General features: G+C 41.4%; 1 protein-coding gene and 1 pseudogene across 1 annotated transcript in view; both read right to left on the reverse strand.

Annotated features, from left to right (window-relative positions):
• Positions 1–8796: 8796 nt before the first annotated feature.
• The window catches only part of LOC113200621 (uncharacterized), a 29629-nt gene continuing 18631 nt past the window's right edge, over positions 8797–19794 (reverse strand). Inside the window, exons 3-4 of the mRNA XM_077791730.1 lie at positions 16983–17113; positions 8797–10240 (exon numbers count right to left, since the gene is read on the reverse strand). Of these exons, the coding sequence (XP_077647856.1) occupies positions 8797–10240; positions 16983–17113 (1575 nt within the window). The remainder of the gene's footprint in view (positions 10241–16982; positions 17114–19794) is intronic.
• Positions 14571–16617, reverse strand: LOC113200622 (ribosome maturation protein SBDS-like; annotated as a pseudogene).

Consider the following 19794-nt stretch of genomic DNA (forward strand, 5'->3'; position numbering starts at 1 on the left):
CCCACAACAGCCAAGTTATACAACCAGCCCAGGTGCCCATCAATAGACAAATGGATAAAAAATTAGCACATATACACAATGGAGTTCTGCTCAGAAAAAGCATAAAATTAGGACATTCGTGGGTAAATGGATGTAAGTGGAGAACATGCTAAGTGAAACAGGCCAGACACAGAGTCAAGGGTTGAATGTTTTCTCTCGCATGCCAAAACTACACAGAATAAAAAGAATTAAAAGGGTGATATTGTAAAACAGAAGGGAGATAGAGTAGATTTGAGGTAACAAAAGAGAGGGTGAAGAGAAAGGAAAGGAAGAACAGGGGAATAAAGTCAATCAATTATACTAGGAGTATGTGTGAATATGTCACAATGCATTCCAATTTTATTTATAACTATCATGATCCAATTTAAAATAAACAAATAGAAGTAAGACCAATAGAGTAGAGAAAGGGGGTGAGGGGAGAACGGAGGGGTAGGAAAGGGGTTGTTTCAACTCTGGGCTGAAATAGAGAAAACTATGTTATATGCATTTATGGATGAATCAAAATGAACCCCACTATTATGTATTACTATAATGTATTAAAATAATAAATAGAAATGCAGATTTTCAAGCCAGGAAAGAGGATGGGGCTCAGAATCAACTTGGATCAAAGGGAAACCTGGAGAGTAGAATCCAGGATTATAGCTCCAAGTTAGAAAGCCATCCCCTTTCCTTCTCTGAGTCCCATGGAAGCACTCTGGCTGTCCACCCAACAGAGCAAGGAAGACACAACAGTAACATCAATCACAATACAGATTTTCAATCCTGCACCTACTGGCTCTTGGTGTTGGACAAATTAATTAATCTTAATTAACCAGTGTGCCTGAGCTTCGTTGCTAGAAGGAGCTAGTGGCACTGTGTCAGTCCAGTGCTGCTACATGTGAAACCACCAAGTAAATGGCAGGTCAGTAGGCAGTCACAGGGGCAGACCCCAGGCCAGTGAGAAGGACAGGATCTGCACAGTGGCAAAGGAGATAGCCTCATAGTATCCTGCAAGGGCAACACATTGAGGCTGTCAGCCCACCTCATCAAATATGTACAAACCGTCCTGCAGACCTCTCCATGAAGGTCAGCACCCCCGCAAAACTCACCAAAGCTCAGAGATCTGCACTCCTAAGAGCTGGAGCCTGGAGAGGAAGCTCCCACCCCAGAGCAGTGACCATGGGTATCAAAGAATGAACACTAATGGAGGACTTCCTGGGCAGGTGCCACCTTCTACACAATCCCTTCAGCACCTACTAAGTGCCTGCTCAGTTCTAGGCACTTTGGGTTCCACAGTGAGAAAAGTAAAAATGTCTCCAGCTCAGTTAGTGGAATTGGATGCAGCACATAAGATACTGATAGATGAAACATGATAAATAGATTCATAAATGATAATTGATGATAGATGACGGATATTTTAGATGATACATTGATAGCAAATAGAGTATTAGAAGAGTGGAGAGTGATAGATGATGGATTGATAGATAACTAACAGGTGACTAAAAGACAGAAGATAGATGGTACCACAGTTCTCCTTCCTTCCATTAGCTCAGCCTAGGACTTGGGGGCCTTTCTCCACCCTTCCTCTTTAACCAACTTCACATCCTTTCATCAACTAATCCTCTTGGCTGCTTCCACAGCTCTTGTGGGACTGGTCCCACCTTCCATCTCACCACTGCCTTGGCCCAGGCCACCCTGCCTGCCCCAGGATCCTGCTGTGGCCTGTGCTGGCAGCCCTGCCTCTGCACATTGGGGTGTCCTCCAACAGGGCAGCAGATGAAGAGACAAACTTTATGGACCTGCTTGACCTCAATGACCAGCAACCTGGCTTCTCTACATAGTGGCAACAGAGGTGGAGTTTGGCCAGCTTGCCTGGTCCTGGAGGGACACAAAACTTCCTGATGGACAGCGGGCACATCCTCATGCCAGGAGGCCTCCCAGGTGCCCCCAGGCTTCTGTTGCCAGACCAGCACTCCTCCGCCTCCTTTGCTTCTGTGACAGCAGCCCTGTGCAGCCTCACCTGCAGCCCCAGCAAGGTCCAAGCTGCTGCTTAGCTGCAGTTGGGAGTCAGCTCCTGACAGCAGAGTAAATGGCTCCTGTGCCATCTGTTGTCTGGACCCCAGCTTTTGTCACCCTGCAGAATGAGGACACCATGCTTACTGCTCACTGCTTTTGTGTCCTGAGTATGTGACAACCTGTCTGAATCATGGGGTGGGACAGCCCCTCACAGCCCACTCTGTGGAGCACCACTGGCCAGTGGCTGGTGCCATATGTTCCCCTAGAGCCCCTAGGGCCACCACACTGCTGTCATGGGCACACTTAACGGTAGACACAGAGATAAATCCATGTCCCCAGGTCCCACCACTGCTGGAGCCAGGTTCTATGGTGGGTGGTCTGACTAAAGCTAAGCTGTTATCTGGTAATACAGTAACTTAAAGTGAAGGCCATTCCAGAAAATAAGAGGCTTGTTCTAGTGCTTTGGTTGCCTCCTTGCTGCAACTGTACTCGCACTGGGGACTTCTGAGCAGTCAAACTCTCAGAAGCATCCTGCAGAAATGAGGACAGTGGTCCCCAGGGAACTTCTGGGTGGTCTTAGGCTGTATTGGAACGCTGTCTCCAAGATTGCCACCACAGTTTCCAAGACAAGAAGCCTTCCTCCATGAGGGACACTTGCACTGTGGCACCTCAGTCTGCATTTCCCTGCCACCCTGACCTTGGGTCACTTCTGTCCTGAAGATAACAAGCTGACTCACTCCTGAGACAGGCAGCAGACCCTGAGAAGCCTCCACTTGCGTTTGTGGTACTAGACACGGTTGAGTGGTGCTGGGGGTGAGCAGGGAGAGGTGTGCAAGGCAGGGCTTGTTTCCCTCTTGTTCTATGAGACTGGGATCAGCAATGTAAAGCAACTCCATGTTGTTACGAGGCTGTCATGACACAGGACCAGGCTTGGGAGGCAACGGGCCTGGGAACAAATCCCAGAGCAGACCCAGTCCTCGGCCTGAGGTTGGTCCAGCTTGACTCTGAGCCCCGTGAGTGCCAGCTGGCTGTCAATGAGCAGAGATATAATCATGATGGCACCTGGCAGCTTCATATCTGCTAGGCTCCAGCCCCTGTCCAGGGAGAAACTGTCTGGGAAAACACATATCTCCCTGGGTGAGATCCCTGGGCTCCAGAGAGCTGGGCCCCCAAAAATCAGATTTTCAGGAAGCCCAAATCAGCCTCCACCCTCAGGGTTCCCACTGAATGCAAGTTCCTGGGAGAGAATAAAGCTTTGGGGCTAAGGACAGATGGGCCCTCGCTCAAAATCTAAAGAGCTGGGGCTGTAGCTCAGTGGTAGAGCATGCCTGGGTTCAATCCCCAGACTATGTGTGGAGAGCACTGACACAGATTCTGGTCTTTGGTGGCCTCCTAGCCCCAGCTGTACTTGCACTGGGGACTTCCTATGTAAGGTGCAAAATTGTTCAGCAATTCAATGCATAACACACTTCTAACCTACTGACTGCCACAGCCTTTCCAAGCCTGACCTGAGCACACTGGGAACACACACGGCACCTGCAGTGGAGCAGTCAGCAACACAGCCAACCTCGCCCTGCAGTATTACTCGTCTTCCATTGCTGTGCCAGGGTGGAACTCAGGGCCTGGCACATGCTAAGTGAACTCTACCACTGAGCCTCTCCCCAGCCCACAAAGTGCTGACTATGTTATGCAGAGTGCTAAACACTGACCTAAAAGCAAGCACCAGTGGTTGTGTGGGGACAGTTTGTACCACTGTAAGTCTGGAAAACAGAAGTGAGGAACTACCTACATCTGGTGACCTTTCTGAGGTTTGGTAGGTTCTGGGGTCAAATGCAGAGGCTCTCACACACTGAGCACATTCTCTGCGCCCACTCCTGGCTGAGGTCTTAACAGACCAGATGCTTTTGATGGTGCCCAGAAGTCACTTCCTGACTTCAGCAGTGTGCCTCCTAGGGAGACAGATTTCTCTAGATCATGACTATCACCCTCTCGTGGTACCAGGGATTAACCCAGAGGCACTTAATAACTACATCCTCATGCTTTTTTTAAAAATAAATTTTTTTGAGACTAGGTCTCACTAAGTTCCTGAGCCTGTCTTTGAACTGTGATCCTCCTGCTCCAGCCTCCCGAGTCTCTGGGATTACAGGTGTGCCCCTTGGCTCCTGTAAAGAAACCAGTCCTTCCTTCAACTCAACTTTTTCTCCTACTTCAAACAGCAGCAGGAACCACAGGCACCCCTTCCCCTTACCTGTCACTCCCCACTCACCCTCCTGCCCGTAGGCCCTGACAGCCACTCCCCTGCTCCGTCTCTACAGATCTGCCTGCTGGGAACTCTTCCTGTAAATGGCATCTCAACATCAACAGTCTTTCATGACTGACTTCTTTCCCTTTGCATAATGTCTATGCCGTTCCTCCAGTAGCAGCATGGAACAGTTCATAATGTCCTTGCCCAGTACTACTCCATTGCAAGGACCTGCCACATCTCACCTGCCTACTCTTCAGCTGATGGGAACCTGACTTCCTTGCTCTTTATTGATTCCATGACTACTGAGAGCCTGAGGCTGGCCTACAACGGACTTCCATTTGGCCATTGTCTGTTTCTGAGTGTTTGTGATTATTATGGGGGTGGTTTAACTATGACCTCATGGTGTCCCTCCCGTTTAACCTTTTTCCCCAATCTGTGGTGTGAACTTCATCTAAAATTCATGTTTTGAAATTTAGTGCCCCAAGGTGGTATTAAAAGTGGGACTTCTGGGAAGTGGAGCCTCATGAATGGATCAGCACCCTAATCCATTAGGGAATTAAGAAAAGCAGTGTAGGCCCCTTCCCTGTGCCCTGCCACCCCTCTGCCGTGAGAGGACAGTGTTCACATCCCCATGGAGAACCAGCAACAGGCACCCTCTCAGAGGGAGAGACCAATGCTCAACAGATACTGGCTCTGCCAACACCTTGAACTTGGACACTCCAACCTCCAGAACTGTGAGAAAACTAACTTCTGTTTTTATAAATTACCTAATCTCAAGTATTTTCATATAGCTACACAAAAGAACCCAGACATCTATTAACCCAGTACATTCAACTTACATGTCAGAGGCCAGATATGATGCACAGCTGTAATGCTAAGTGGCTGGGGGAGGCTGAGGCAAGAGGATTACAAGTTCAAGGCTAGCCTCAGCAACATATCAGGGACCTAAGAAACTCAGTGAAACTCTGTCTAAAAGCAAAAAATAAGAAGGACTGGGAATGTGACTCAGTAGTAATGTGCCCCTGGGTTCAATCCATAGTAACCAAAAAAAAAAAATGTAAAAAAACATTACCCAGTGAGAATGCCTCCCTGGTGCCACAAGTTTCCCACCCATAACCCTCTGAAGGCCCACTGGCCCTTGTTCTGCCCTTCCCCCTGCCTTGGCCAGGCTCTTTCAAGTGACTTTGTGTGGGCATCTGTGCACACTGTCCCCTTCTGCTGGGCGCTCTGAGAGCAACAAGCACTTTTACTGTGTGTTCTTCTCCAAGTGTGATTTTTAAAATTATTAACATTATATTTCATGTTATAATGTTAGTAATAAACCACATTCGAGGTAGAACAGTCTCTGCATTTTAGGAGCTTATGAGGATATGAGATGGTTAAATGAAACAAATATCACAAGGGACTAGCCAAGAAACCAGGGTGGTCTTAATCATGTATTCTTGATATGATCTTATATAAATGTTAAAAGTGATATTCACATTATTCAGAAATTTTAAATTTGTTCTTAATCAAAGTAACATATGCATATAGTTTTTAAATTCCGATGATGGCTAAAAGTGCATAATAAAATCACTGATCTGCTTCCCTTCTTTCCTGTTTCCTCCCCTCCTCGACTCCCCAGAGGCAGCCAAGAGAGTCGAGAGTCATTTTAGTTTTTAATTTACCTGCATTTCTGTGTTTTCAAACGCCCATTCTGCCCCCTCCTCACAGCAGGTCTTATTGCTATTCATTCCCGATGGCAGGAGAGGGTCTGGCAATCTTCCTGCCTCCCGCTCCAGCGTGGGTTGACCCCAGAGCCTCACCTCTGAGCCGCTCCCCAGCCCTGTGTTTGGCTCCGAGAGCATGGGCTGGGCTGCAGGGCTGGCCTGACCCGGCTGCCCGCGCCAGGTCCTCGGTGGAGCCTCTAGAGCCCACTGTCCCACCCATGCCCAACTCTGCAGTGGGCCACCTTCTTGGTGAAATCCTCCCTCTGTCTCCGTGACCGGGCAGGGACACTGCTCCCACGGGGCAGGTGGGCGTCTGGGAGGGGGTAAGCACAGCGCCTCATCTCCCTGCTCATATAAATTACAGCTTCCCCGAGGATTTCTTCTGCTCAGCCACCCTGAATTTGGCCATGCCCCCTCCTGATTAAAATGACTGTTGAAGTGATCTATGCTGCGACTATGCGGCCTCAGGGCACCACAGTGAGGCCACTTGATGACCCTCAAGCCTAGTATCCATTGTAGTCCCCAAGGAGCATCTGATCCTCAAATGAGCTGATGAGCAGGCCAGGGAGACACCTTCCAGCTCCCTGGAGGTCACTCAGCACTGAGGCCTCCAGGGAGAGGTGACCTGCCTCTGGGTCTCCCAGAAATTAAGTCAGGAACAGTCCAGTTCCAGTCAAACGAATCTTGTTAACCTTTTAAATCATCATTTTCCTGCCCCCCCCCGCAAAAAAAAAAAAAAAAAAAAAAAAAAAACCTCAAAAGCAATGGACATATAAAAAATAAAGATATGTGCATGGAAATAAAATTCTTGCCCTGGTGACAGACTTGATTAGAGTGTTTTTTTTTTTTTTTTGGTCTCCTGGGGCACCCAGGACCCCACTATTTCTAGCACACAAGGCATGGAACAGCCCACAGGCTGCTCTGCCCTATGCCTCCAACACATCCTAAGGTGTCCATGGAGGGCTGTGTAGCAATGGGAGTCCACTGGTCCCAAGGCCTCTGCTGAACCAGTGTACCAAGAACTCACTGGGGCTGCTCCTTCCCTGAGGGATGATGGCTCTGTCAGCTCACATTCATCAGAAGTTCCTGCTGCCTCCTCAGGTGCATACTGCACCAGCCTTACATTTTCCTGGAGCACATGGGATAAGAAACTAGTGTGCAAAGTCCTCTTTTTCCGAAGTATGTCCCCACGTTGCTGGGGAGGTGTCTGGGCTACGCCTGTCCAATTCCTGCACAGTGAGAAGTGCTACAGGCAGAGAAGGCAACACTTTATCTAATTCTCCATAGTACACCGCCTATCTCCAGGGCACCCTGGGTTTCTTCACCAGCTGTGAGTGTTCTGCAATCATTGTCTCAGGGAGGGTGGGAGTGACAAAGGCCAGTCATTCCATCTCCTCTGGAGAGCAAACACTGCTGTCCACCCCAGTTCCAAGGGTGCAAAGCCCACGATGCCAGGGGGTGTTTCTCTTCCCTCCTGGGCTCCTCCTTCTAAAAGCCTCATTGCAAATTCAGTGGGGACAGAAATCTCCTCTGCGCCCTTTGTAAAGGCCTGGGAGTTAGACCTGGTTGGGAATTTGTTTTATTTCTACAGGTGAGCCATCAAGACACACAGAGTCAAGGTCGCTTTTAATGATGTTTAATTCAGTGCCAGCTTAGGTCTCACACTATTTTATGTCTGGGAGTGTATGTCAAGTCCTATAATGTATTTCCCACTCTTCTCCTTTTCTTCCTTCCAGTATGAAGGAAGGTGACTGGTCTTGTTTATAATGCTAGGCCTTAAACCCACAGGCACTCTGTCCCTGAGCTCCATCCCCAGCCCTCTTCATGTGTTTTATTGACTCAGAGGGAAACACAGTCCACATTCCAATTATACAAGTTCAATGTCAGGTTTGGGATGGTTCTGTATCCTATTGGAGGTCTGTCAGGGAGTGGCAGTACCTTGTCCCAAAAGAAATTATTCTGCAGGGCTTAAGGCCTAAGGAATGATTTTCTTTGGCAACTAATGAGCATTATTAGTAAAACTGGGAATCATGAAAATAACGCAATGCTGTTCTCTTTCTGGTGACTGTAGTTTATGTGTTTCGGCTCATGTGTTGAGGAAAGGTTCCAAGGCTCAGCTGGGAGTTGTATCAGGTTACACTGTTGCTCAGCTTTTCCTGGACACAAGGAAGGTATAGCTGCAGAAAGTCCCTCAGGCAGCAAAGAAGCTGCTAGAAAATAAAACAGAATCTTTGTGCCATGGGCAATTCTACATTTTACCCTATTTAATTCAGCGATTGTGATATTGGGCCTGGCCACACACACACACACACACACACACACAAAAAAAAAAGTACAAACAGGAACTATTATATTTAGCAGCCTCTTGAAGTCAGCCTTTTTTTCCTACTTCAAGAGGGAAGCAGGAGATAGGGATAAACTTTCAACCTGGTGTACAAACTAAGTGCAGATAATAAATGAGCAGGAAGGTGACAGGAATGCACTCATCAGGGGCATATGGAATCTTGCAGGAGGACGGCTAGGGAGATGAATGATTTTTACATTCATCCACAGAGGACTTACATTTAAGAGAAGAAAAAAATATAAAGACAAGACGGTAGAAGAGGGAAAGTGATGGGAGGGAGGGAAACATGGAAAAAAGGAAGGCAGCAATGCTGACAGAAAGAAATTTAGATGAACAGAAAGAAAGAAAATCAAATGTCCTCACCAAGAAAGAAAGAAAGGAAAAAAAAAAAAACTTCCCTCCCTGTGGGTCAGCAGCCCTGCAAAACTGCCCACATGGGAAGGTGGCTGGTGTGGGGTTAGTTGCTACTGAAATGCGTGGCAATCCAGGGCTCTGGGCACTTGTAGCATGTGCAGGAAAGCCAGCAGGTGCTCTGGGGTGCTATGGTTGGGACTTCCATTCTCTCCTGCACGAACACTCTGGTGTTTAGTAAAGGACAAAGGATCCTTAAAAGCTTTGTTAGATTCCTTATATTTGTAGGGCTTCTCTCCATTATGAATTCTCTGGTGTCGAGTAAGATGGGTTCTTCGAGTGAAACCTTTCCAACACTGTTCACATTTGTAGGGCTTCTCCCCTGTATGAATTCTCTGGTGTTCAGTAAGATTTTGTGTTTGAGTAAAACACTTCCCACATTCTTCACATTTGTAGGGCTTCTCTCCTGTATGAATTCTCTGGTGTTTAGTAAGGTCTGAGGTTTGATTAAAGCCTTTCCCACATTGTTCACATTTGTAGGGCTTCTCTTTAGTATGAAATCTCTGGTGCTGAGGAAGGTAACCTCTTCGAGTAAAACATTTGCCACATTCTTCACATTTGTAGGGCTTCTCCCCTGTATGAATTCTCTGGTGTTGGGTAAGGTCTGAGGTTAGATTAAAACCTTTCCCACATTCTTCATATTTGTAGGGATGCTTTCCGGTATGAATTCTCTGGTGTTGAGTAAGGCATGCTCTTCGAGTAAAACCTTTGCCACATTCTTCACATTTGTAGGGTTTCTCTCCTGTATGAATTCTCTGGTGTTTTGTAAGGTTTGAGCTTTGATTAAAACCTTTCCCACATTCTTCACATTTGTAGGGCTTCTCTCCTGTATGAATTCTCTGGTGTTGAGTAAGGCAAGCTCTTTGACTAAAACCTTTGCCACATTTTTCACATTTGTAGGGCTTCTCTTTACTATGAAATCTCTGGTGCTGAGGAAGGTAACCTCTTCGAGTAAAACATTTCCCACATTCCTCACATTTGTAGGGCTTCTCTCCTGTATGAATTCTCTGGTGTTCAGTAAGGTCTGAGGTTTGATTAAAACCTTTCCCACATTCTTCACATTTGTAGGGATGCTTTCCAGTATGAAGTCTCTGGTGTTGAGTAAGGTGTGATCTTTGATTAAAAGCTTTGCCACATGTTTCACACTTGTAGGGCTTCTCTCCTGTGTGAATTCTCTGGTGTTGTGTAAGGTATGCTCTTCGAGTAAGAACTTTGCCACATTCTTCACACTTGTGGGGCTTCTCTCCTGTATGAATCCTTTTGTGTTGAGTAAGAGTTGAAAACTTCTTAAAAACTTTTCCACATTCTTTACATTTGTAGGTTTCCTCATTGCTATGGCATCTGAGGTGTTTAGAAAAGTTTGAACAATTTTTAAAGGATTTGCCACATTCTTCACATTTGTAGGGTTTCTCTCCAGTATGAATTCTATGGTGCTTACCAGGGGATGGTTCTTGACTAAAAGTTGTGCCACATTCTTTAAATTTGTAGTGTTGATCACTGCTATGGTACCTGTGGTGTTTAGAAAGGGGTGAGCAACTCCTTGCTTGGACACACTCCTTAAATTTGGGGGGCTCCCTTCCAGGAGGAGCTCCACTGTATTGAGGAAGGCTAGCCACTAGGTTAGAAGCTCTCTCACATGCCTCACATTTGCAAGGCGCCTCTTGGCCCTGAGTACTTGGATGGGTCATCAGCTTTGAGCACTGAGGAAAGACATTCCCACATTCGTCATCTCTGTAAGGGTTCTGTGCACAATGACCAAGCTGATGTTCTCTCATATTGCAACCAGAGCCAGAGTTCTTCTGTGTTTTGCTACATTCACAATTGTTTTCTTTAACAGAAGCACACTGGTAATTGCTTACAGTAGAGACCTGACTAAAGGTGTTGCTTGTTTCATTATGTGTGTTGCACACTTTCCTGAAATTTATATCTGAATTTAGATTAAGCAATAATGAGTAAACAGGGGCCTCTCCACAATCCTTACAGATGTATGTTTGGGCACAAGAAGACATTCTTTGTTCATTGCAGAGTAATGGATGGTTTCCAATGAAATTTTCTAAGTGATCACTTTTAGAAACTTGGCCTTTAGTTATAAATTGAATACTTTCTTGAGCTATTAAATGTTCTTCAGTTCTGTTGACAGTAGAATTTTCATTATGGACAGTCACTACTAATTGGTCTTGTTCTTTATAGTATGATTTCTGACCTTCATTCTCACCTGCAATGTCCCATACTTTCTTTTGTTGTAAAAAGTCAAGGTCACAATTTCCACATCTTCTCTGTATGACTTTTTTAAATAAATGTTCTATGCCAGGCTCTGGTGAAATTTTCTGGGTATGATGAGAGGTCATGGCTGAAATAAATAAAAATGACAATTATTTTACATATTGGATTGGAAATAAACTTTGTAAATAAAACATGAAGTCATAGCAGTTGGGACATCAGCAGGGTGGCAGAGGAGTACACTGAAAGCCATCCTTACTCCAAATATATGTGAGTGAAAGAATAACAGACAGACAAAATTACTTTGTGAGAATTAACAAAAACATCTGAGCATTTACAGTATTCAAGATGAGCATATAATTAAGGACCATATATATACCATAGAAAAGGAATGCATGTTACTTTTATCCACTACAGGCCTTCCTACTCCAGAATACATTATCATACAATTGGGGAAAATCCACCAACTTCCTTCATTTCTCAATAAAAAAAGGGAAATGTGAAACATGAACATTTCTGGCTTTTTTGGAGACTGTCTGAAAATCATTTTCTGTCTACCACGACAGAGACCCAGATATAAGAGATGGAATTTGGATGACAATAACACAGATATTCAATAGGGCTAAAGAGCATAGGGTCCATATGGAGAAATATGGATAAATCTTTTTAATGAAAAAAATATACACATCCATGCATGCACCCACCCACACAGCCTATGTCAGTATTATCAGAACAAAGTAAACACATGGCAGTCAATAAAAATGATTTGTCTTTCATTTTTATAATTTTGGTTATTTACTGAATCATTTAATTGACAAAATCAATTTTATGTATTTAAGTATATCATGGTATTTTAAAATTTAAATAAGTGGAGGAATGACTAAGTCTAGCTAATTAATAAATGCATTATTTTATATAATTATCACATTATATTATCAGTGCTAAGAAAACATTGCATTCATTTCTATTAGCATTCACCAAGAATATAATACATTAGCCAGTGCAGTGAGACAAGCCTGGAATCCCCACACGTTGGAAGGCTGAGGCAGGAGGATTCCAAATTCAAAACCATCTCAGCAACTTAATGGGAGACCATAAGTAACTTAGCAAGACCCTGTCTCAAAATAAAAAATAAAAAAAAGAACTGGGGATGTTTTTCAGTTTTTCAGTGCTTCTAGTTTCAATACTGGGTACCCCCCTGCAAAAACAAAGATATAATACATTACACTCACCATGAGACCAATGGATCTCTTAACTTTATGTCCATTACAATAATATTTTGCAGACTGAACAACACTCCCCAAAGCACAACAGCAGGTAAACATTTTACTCTCTGCACTTTTTAAGTTTCACATTGAGTCAAATGAGGCTGCAAATTACTGTGTCTATTTCACATAATTCCCAGTTCTACATATTCATCTCATGTCACTTTAAGTGTCAGGATATCTTTTCTAATGTTAAATTGTGGATTAGAAATATCATATCGTTTACTCACTCAATCACTGATAGGCAAAAACTTTGAGTCCTTGTCTTGACTACTGTAAACAATGCTTCCAATGAAATGGTAGTGGAGATATCTCTTCCATGTGCTTATTTAATATCCCTGGGATACTTCTTTAAAATGTGCATTTCTGGATCACAGGGTCATTCTACTTTTAATTTTTTATGTGTGATGCTTAAGATTAAGCCCAAAGTTGTTGTACCACTGACTTATAAAATAAGCCCTTTTAAAGTGGTTTGAGACATGGTGTGACATACCTCAAACATTAAATTCTCTTGAACATTGTCCCAATTACCTGAAGATATCAGAATGCAGAACCGTGCTTCCCTATTTCTCAATTCTTTACTAATTTCCTATTGTTTTACAAAATGAAAATTAATCTACTAGAGACTCTTTTTTAAATGGACGAATAAAATATAATAAGTACACAAAGAAAAGGGGGCACTTGACTTAATCCAAGAATCAAATAAAACACTAGGCATTGAACATCAGGAAAGTAAGAGTTGTGAATTACCCAAAGAAGCTAAATAACCATTTGAAATAAATTTAGTGAATTATACCAGAACACAGAATGTTGACTAAAACACGGACCAAAATCATTAGTAGAAATAAGTAAAAGTTATGTACTTGCAGAAAGTATTAAGTAATAGTGTTCAGTCAGGGGTGGTTGTACATAGCTATAATCCTAGCCACTTGGGAGTCTGAGCCAGGAGGATCCCGAGTTTCAGGCCAGCCCCAGCGACTAAGGGAGATATGAAAAACAAAAAGCAAAAAGGCCTAAGAAAAAGGGCAGGGGAACGGAAAGTCTCCAGTGGTAATAAAAAGTTGGAGATGTGGTGAAATGAGCAATAAATAGGATAACAAAATTCAAGAAGCTCATTATCTCCCAAGTAGGAAAAACACACACACACACACACACAAAAAAAAAAAAGACTCAAAGCACATTTTACTCAATTTTTCAATATTCACAAAGAGAGAATCTTGAAAGCACCAAAAGAAAAAGATGTGCCACTGAGAAAGGCACTTGAATATGATTATAAGTCAATTTCTTAGTTGAAGCCTTTCAACTCAAAAAGGAACTGGGTAATAGTGTCCAAAACATCAAAACCAACTAAGAACACTGCAACCCAAAATACTAACCTTCAAAAAATAAGAAAACAAAGACTTTAAAAATATATAAATTTACCCAAACTTCATAGCTACTGACCTCTCCTTCAAAATATAGTAAAGTGCACCCCTCATATTGAAAAATGAAATATATGTGCACAGCAATAGAAGTTTTATGAAATTTTAAAGTTCTCCTAGCAAGGAAAACCCATATAGCAATATAGAATTCAATTTTACTGGAATGATTGGGCATAAAGCACTCACTTTTTTCAACAGAATTTGAAAGAGAAAAACATAAAAGTTATCATAAACCTTTTAATGGGTATGCAGTATAAATAAAACTGCCATTAATAACATAATGTTCAAAGGATAAATAAATATACTGACTTTTGTTATGAAATTGAAGAAAATTTATTGTCAGTTTGCTTTTTTGTTTTTAATATAAATAGTAGTTTTATTGATTACATATAATTTTAGCTATACTGATATATATTGTAACTTTAAGAATTAGAAATAAATCATCCCAGCTTGACTGACAATATAGTTCCCCACACACTGAATCATAGAGAAACAAGACAGGTTTCCTTCTCCAGTAAACACTCCTTTTTGTCATAATGACATTCCCCAAATAATCTTACCTATACAATGTACAAAACTTAACTTTTTAGCCAGAAGAGTTGTCTCAAGTAGCTTTCATTTTGGAAAGTTATAAAGGTATAAGACAGCAGCAAAATGACCCTTTGGACTTCATTCTTTTGAGTTTTTGTTTTTGTTTAGAACACCAATTTAAAATTAAAACAAAATCATTCCCACATTATACTCATGTAGGAAGTCTTTCTATGTATAAGTCAGAAAATGTCAAATTACGCCTTTTTATTATTTTTTTTTTTTTTTGGCAAATCACTGAAATTAAACAGTGTCATCAGAAAGAAAAACATTTGCTTTAGTGGTTTTGTGTTTGTTTGTTTCTTTTTTAATAACCAAAGAGACTGATGAGTGTCATTCAAATTTCTCCTCTCTCAAACTGAGTACTTCCAAAGCACCTTTGCCTTTTGTTTCCTTTTTTATTAGCAATTTCTCGGAAGCAGCCTTGGTCAGCCCTACACACAATTTCTAGCTGCTGGCTGTAGTTTTCACTTTCTATAACCTTGACCAAGGGCCTGCACTCTCCTTCAGCTTCTTCCCTTCATTCACTGGAGGAAAGAACCTAGGCCTCATGTGACCACCTTCCATCTTCGTTTTCTCCTTCAGCTGCCTTATCCCTTCCAAAGCCTGATGTGTTGTACTCTTGTTGGGTTTGACTGAATAGTGGATGTCCTTCATGGCTCTCCCAACAAGGACAACGGTGTAAGGTCTTTTGTTTCTGGGTTGACACACCTGTCCGCCAAAATGGTTGAAATATCCCTGAACATCTGCTGCAGCTGTATGGTGCCTTCTTTATCTGATATCTAAACCTCTCCTTTAGTCAAAATCTGCTTACAGATTTCAGGTTGGGCATCTGTTCCAAGTGGACTAATGAGATCCTCCTCCTTTGCAACCTGACCTTCACAAACAATTACAAACACAGGGTAGGTTTGCAGGACATCATCTAGGTCTGTTTCCCTGAGGAGGGTAGGTGAGAAAGTACCATGTGAACACACATGCAAGCTTGTTCTTGTAGCAGGCAATCTCTAAGCACTTGCCCAAGCACTTCATGCAAACCACCGCTGGGCTGGTCAGGCAGATGGCGTGGAGATGGTGGGTGTGGCGGCCTGGGAACCAGGATTCTGTGCCTCACAGTCAAGGGCCCCACCTCCAACTACTCCAAGCGCACAACAGTAACGACCTTGTTGCCAGTTTAAAATGTAATGTAAGCTTAAAATGATTTTATAAAATGCCAAAATAAATTTTAAAATGTTCATAGAATGAAGGAAATTGAAAGAGGAATCAAAAGAATGTCACCATAAAAATGAGTGAACCACAAGTTAAAGTCAGAAGAAAAGGAAGAAACAGAAAAGAAGCAAAGGAAACTTATAAAAATAAAAAACAATATATGCAGTCTACAGGAGATTAAAAATCTAAGGATGCAAGATGAAGACAAAAATATGTAAGAATGACCAGAAACTGGAGTGGCAATAATTTTCATATGCCAAACATGCTTTAAAAGAAAAATTTATGAGGTACATTTTATCTCAAATATGATTTTATTGGCAATAAAAGCAAAAAATAAAAATATAGAGGCAAATATAATTTACTGGCAATGGAAGCAAGGATCAGGCTTATCTTAACTTCATCTTACATTGCCCTAATTTGTGAAATATTATAAATTGCCATTGAATCATAAAATGTAGGTTAAAAAAATAAAAATATCATTAACTGATGTGAGGAAAAAGCTATACTACAATGTGAAACTTACCCTGGAAAATGAAACACAGAAAATAAAAAAGAAAAGGAAAATTTAGCCAACAAAATTTTAAATAACCATGGTTGTATTATTTTACAAACCTTTATATAACTACAAAATTCACCTTGACCATATACCCAAAATGAGCAGCCACTGTGAATCACTGACATTCATTTTATATCAGAAAAATTCCACAAAAAATTCATTGTAAGTATTCATAATAAAATCTGATAAGAAAATTTCAATGAATAAATATATATGTGATATTAGAGAAACTTCTTTATGAAACTAATAAATTACAATGCCTCACCTAGAGGTATCCAGATTTCTGAGAGATGCCCCAAATAAAGAAAATGCTGTCGGATCATGATGACCCTCACAAGCAAAGGGGAGTGTTTGGGCTGCTTATTTCAATATATTGGGGCATCCCCACAGGAGGAAGAGACTGAAGAAATCAAAAGCATGCTAAACATAGGGCAGTACCTGTCCTTGTAGGATAGCAAGAGAAACAAACCTAAGCTTCTGGAAAACCATTTATGTGGCATGACTTCTCCCCCAACATTTGGAAGTTTGGCTACCTCCATGACCTTTGGACCTCTCAACTGTATCCTCTGCTTCATTAATTTTTACCCACCTCTGCTCCATAGGAAGGTGCCCAAACATGGCTTAGATACAATGAGATGTGTTCATTGGAAAATGTAATGTCTATTTGTTGGGAATCTCCCTGTGAAAACAGATATTCTATTTTGGTACCATAAAGGGGAGAAATTGGACTTTGATGTGTAGCTCACATCATTCCATATCACTGAATTACTGTAAACCTGAAGGGTATATATCACCTCAAGAAAAGGCAAGAATAAGGACTAAAAACAATGGCATTAATATTTTCTTCTCTGTAACAAAAACAGCCTGAGCCTTTTTCTTGAATGACAGAATCTGAAACTTATTCATTAAGAGCAGAAGCTCCCAAAAGATATTCTGCAAAGGAAGAAAACTATATAATTAGGAATTCTGAAGGGAAGCTCTGCTCACCCAGGAAGACCAGGTTTCTGTAGGTCTCTAGCATCACGTCTCTGTATAAATTCCTCTGAGAAGATTCCAGGCATTCCCATTCCTCTTCAGAGAAATCAATGGCCACATCCCTGAATGTCAACAGTTCCTGAAATAAGAATAGATAAATTAACAGCACATTGACCATTTGATCATTCACACAGCTTGTAAGTTGACTGAAAATAAAATGAGAGTTAGTAGAACTGGTTCTCAAGTTGGTAAGTGACTTTAATTATTCAAGAAAATACCTGGTAACACAGTGATACTCTCTAACTCTGAGGAAAGAGTATCATAAGTCAAAAAAAGTGTATATACTCCACTTGTAAAAAGAGTGATTCTCAAATTTTTAAATGCACAACCATGAATCAGAGATTCAGACTCAGGTTCAGTAGTTCTGGGATGGAACTGGTTTTCTGACTATATAGCAATAATCCCAATCTACTGATACTAGGGCCAGTGGGCCAAGATAATTCTTCTATTTTTTTTAGTATATATTTTTTAGTTGTGGGGACACAATATCTTTATTTTATTTTTATGTGGTGCTGAGGATCAAACCCAGTGCCTCATGAATGTGAGGTGAGCACTCTACCACTGAGCCACAATCCCAGCACGCCAAGAGAATTCTTGAATAGCAATGAGGTAGACAACTCTAGGGAAAACATCACTGATGAATTTAAGTTCAAGTATTCTAAGTGATTTATGTATTTTTATTAAAATAGCAATGATCAATAACAATCTTTCTTGACCGTTTCAAATATATACTTCTCACTGTAAGAGTTTTTCATGTTTTTTTTTTTTAAGAGAGAGGGGAAAGAGAGAGAGAGAGAGAATTTTTTAAATATTTATTTTTTAGTTATTGGCGGACACAACATCTTTGTTTGTATGTGGTGCTGAGGATCGAACCTGGGCCACACGCATGCCAGGCGAGCGCGCTACCGCTTGAGCCACATCCCCAGCCCAGTTTTTCATGTCTTAATGGAGAAAACCAAAACAATATGATAGCAGTAATTGTGTTCAATATTTATGACATTTTGTCAAACACCCAAAAATAATATAGCCTAATTTTTACCCACTTTTATTTGACCTCTAACACAAAAAGAGAGGAAAAATTAAAGTCAAGATAACATGTGAACACTAGAAAAGTTTTAAGAACACAGCATTTATTGTAAATGAGAAGACTAATAGAAACATATTAGGAAGAAACAAGATCAGGTTGATCAATGATATTTATGATCCATGTATGCACATAGGAATGTCAACTTTTTCTTCAAAGTAAGGATCTAAAATTCATTCACTAAGAAAATAAGCTCCTAAAAGATACTCTGCAAGGCAAGAGAATTACATAGTTAGGAACTCTGATTAGCTGGGGACTCTGGAGGGGAACTCTGCTCACCCAGGAAGACTTTCATGGAAATAAAGACAAGTCATTCCACTTTGTAAAATGTAGACTTCAACTTGGATGCATATTATCTTAGAGGACATTGTTGAGATTTACACACTTAAGGGTAGGTGATAAAATAAGAGCCATAGTTACTGAGTCCTGTGTATGTAACATTTTCCCTGTCATTGAAATTTTATTTTGAGGTACACTTTATAATTTTCAGACTCCTGGAAAGATGTGATTCTTGTTCCTTTCACTGAGAATCCAAGGACGTTATGAGGTATACAGCTGTGAGCTGCAGGGAGATGAGATGAAAGCCTCCAGGGCGGTGGTCTCTCCAGGAGATCCACAATAGAGCCAGTGTCTCTGGTGACAAGGCTGAGGCTGCTTTCCCCAAAGTAAGGTGAAAAAAATATTAAGAAAGAAGAGTTTCTGTTTCAAATATGATGGTTTATGTAGATTATTTAGAAATATTCTACCAAGATACCTAAAGACAAAGAGAAAAAATTAACTTTAGAGGGAAAATTAGGCAGACAGTATTAATTCCAACAAATAAGGTTAAAACAGCTGTAATGGAACATATTTATATGAAGTGTCAATAAACATAAAAGGACACATCACTCCTGTGACATCAGTGGGCAAATCAAACAAAATGTCATAATAGTGTACATCAGTAGATTTTTCTTAGAATTCTAGAGTTACAGTTTCTTGTAATCATTCTGGGTTTTTTTAGGACTTATTAAGATATTAGGGGCAATGAATGCACGTTTTATTAACACTCGTGCATTTGTAGATGATAGAGCATTCAGATGGGAAGAAAACAAAGCATGGCTCACTTTTTAACAAATTTAATGATCCAAAACCATCAACAAATCTAGGAGACCAAGATTTTCCATTGTTTATCTGTCAAAAAGAAAACCTTTTGAAGCCTGCAGCTCATGCATACATAGCGTGGCTCAGAAGAAAGTGTAAGAACAAAGCCCCAAACATAGGAGGCATATATGAGCTTATATATTTTAAGGAGTTAAAGTTGAATATTCACAACTTAATGGGTAAAAGTATTAATACTCAGTGGGATTTTGTCTTGTAGTTAGGATTGAATCCAGGGACTAATTACAGATTTACCACTACCAACAATCATAACATTTTTTTTACTTTTTATTTTGAGACACGGTCTCTCTTATCTGCCAAGGCTGATCTCAAATGTGCAATTAGCCTCCTGAGTAGCTGCCTTCCCAGGCATAAACCACCCACCATGCCCATCCAAACTCAGTGTTATGTCCACAGGAGGCAACAAATATGTAAAGCACTTACATTCATGCCACAATAGGAAAACCAAGACCATCCATCTTTTTTCAAAAAATAAATGTGATATTTGGTTGCTATCTCCATGATAACAAATCATTTAC

The sequence above is a fragment of the Urocitellus parryii genome, chromosome 12 (genome assembly GCF_045843805.1).
Source record: "Urocitellus parryii isolate mUroPar1 chromosome 12, mUroPar1.hap1, whole genome shotgun sequence".
Lineage (NCBI taxonomy): Eukaryota > Metazoa > Chordata > Mammalia > Rodentia > Sciuridae > Urocitellus > Urocitellus parryii.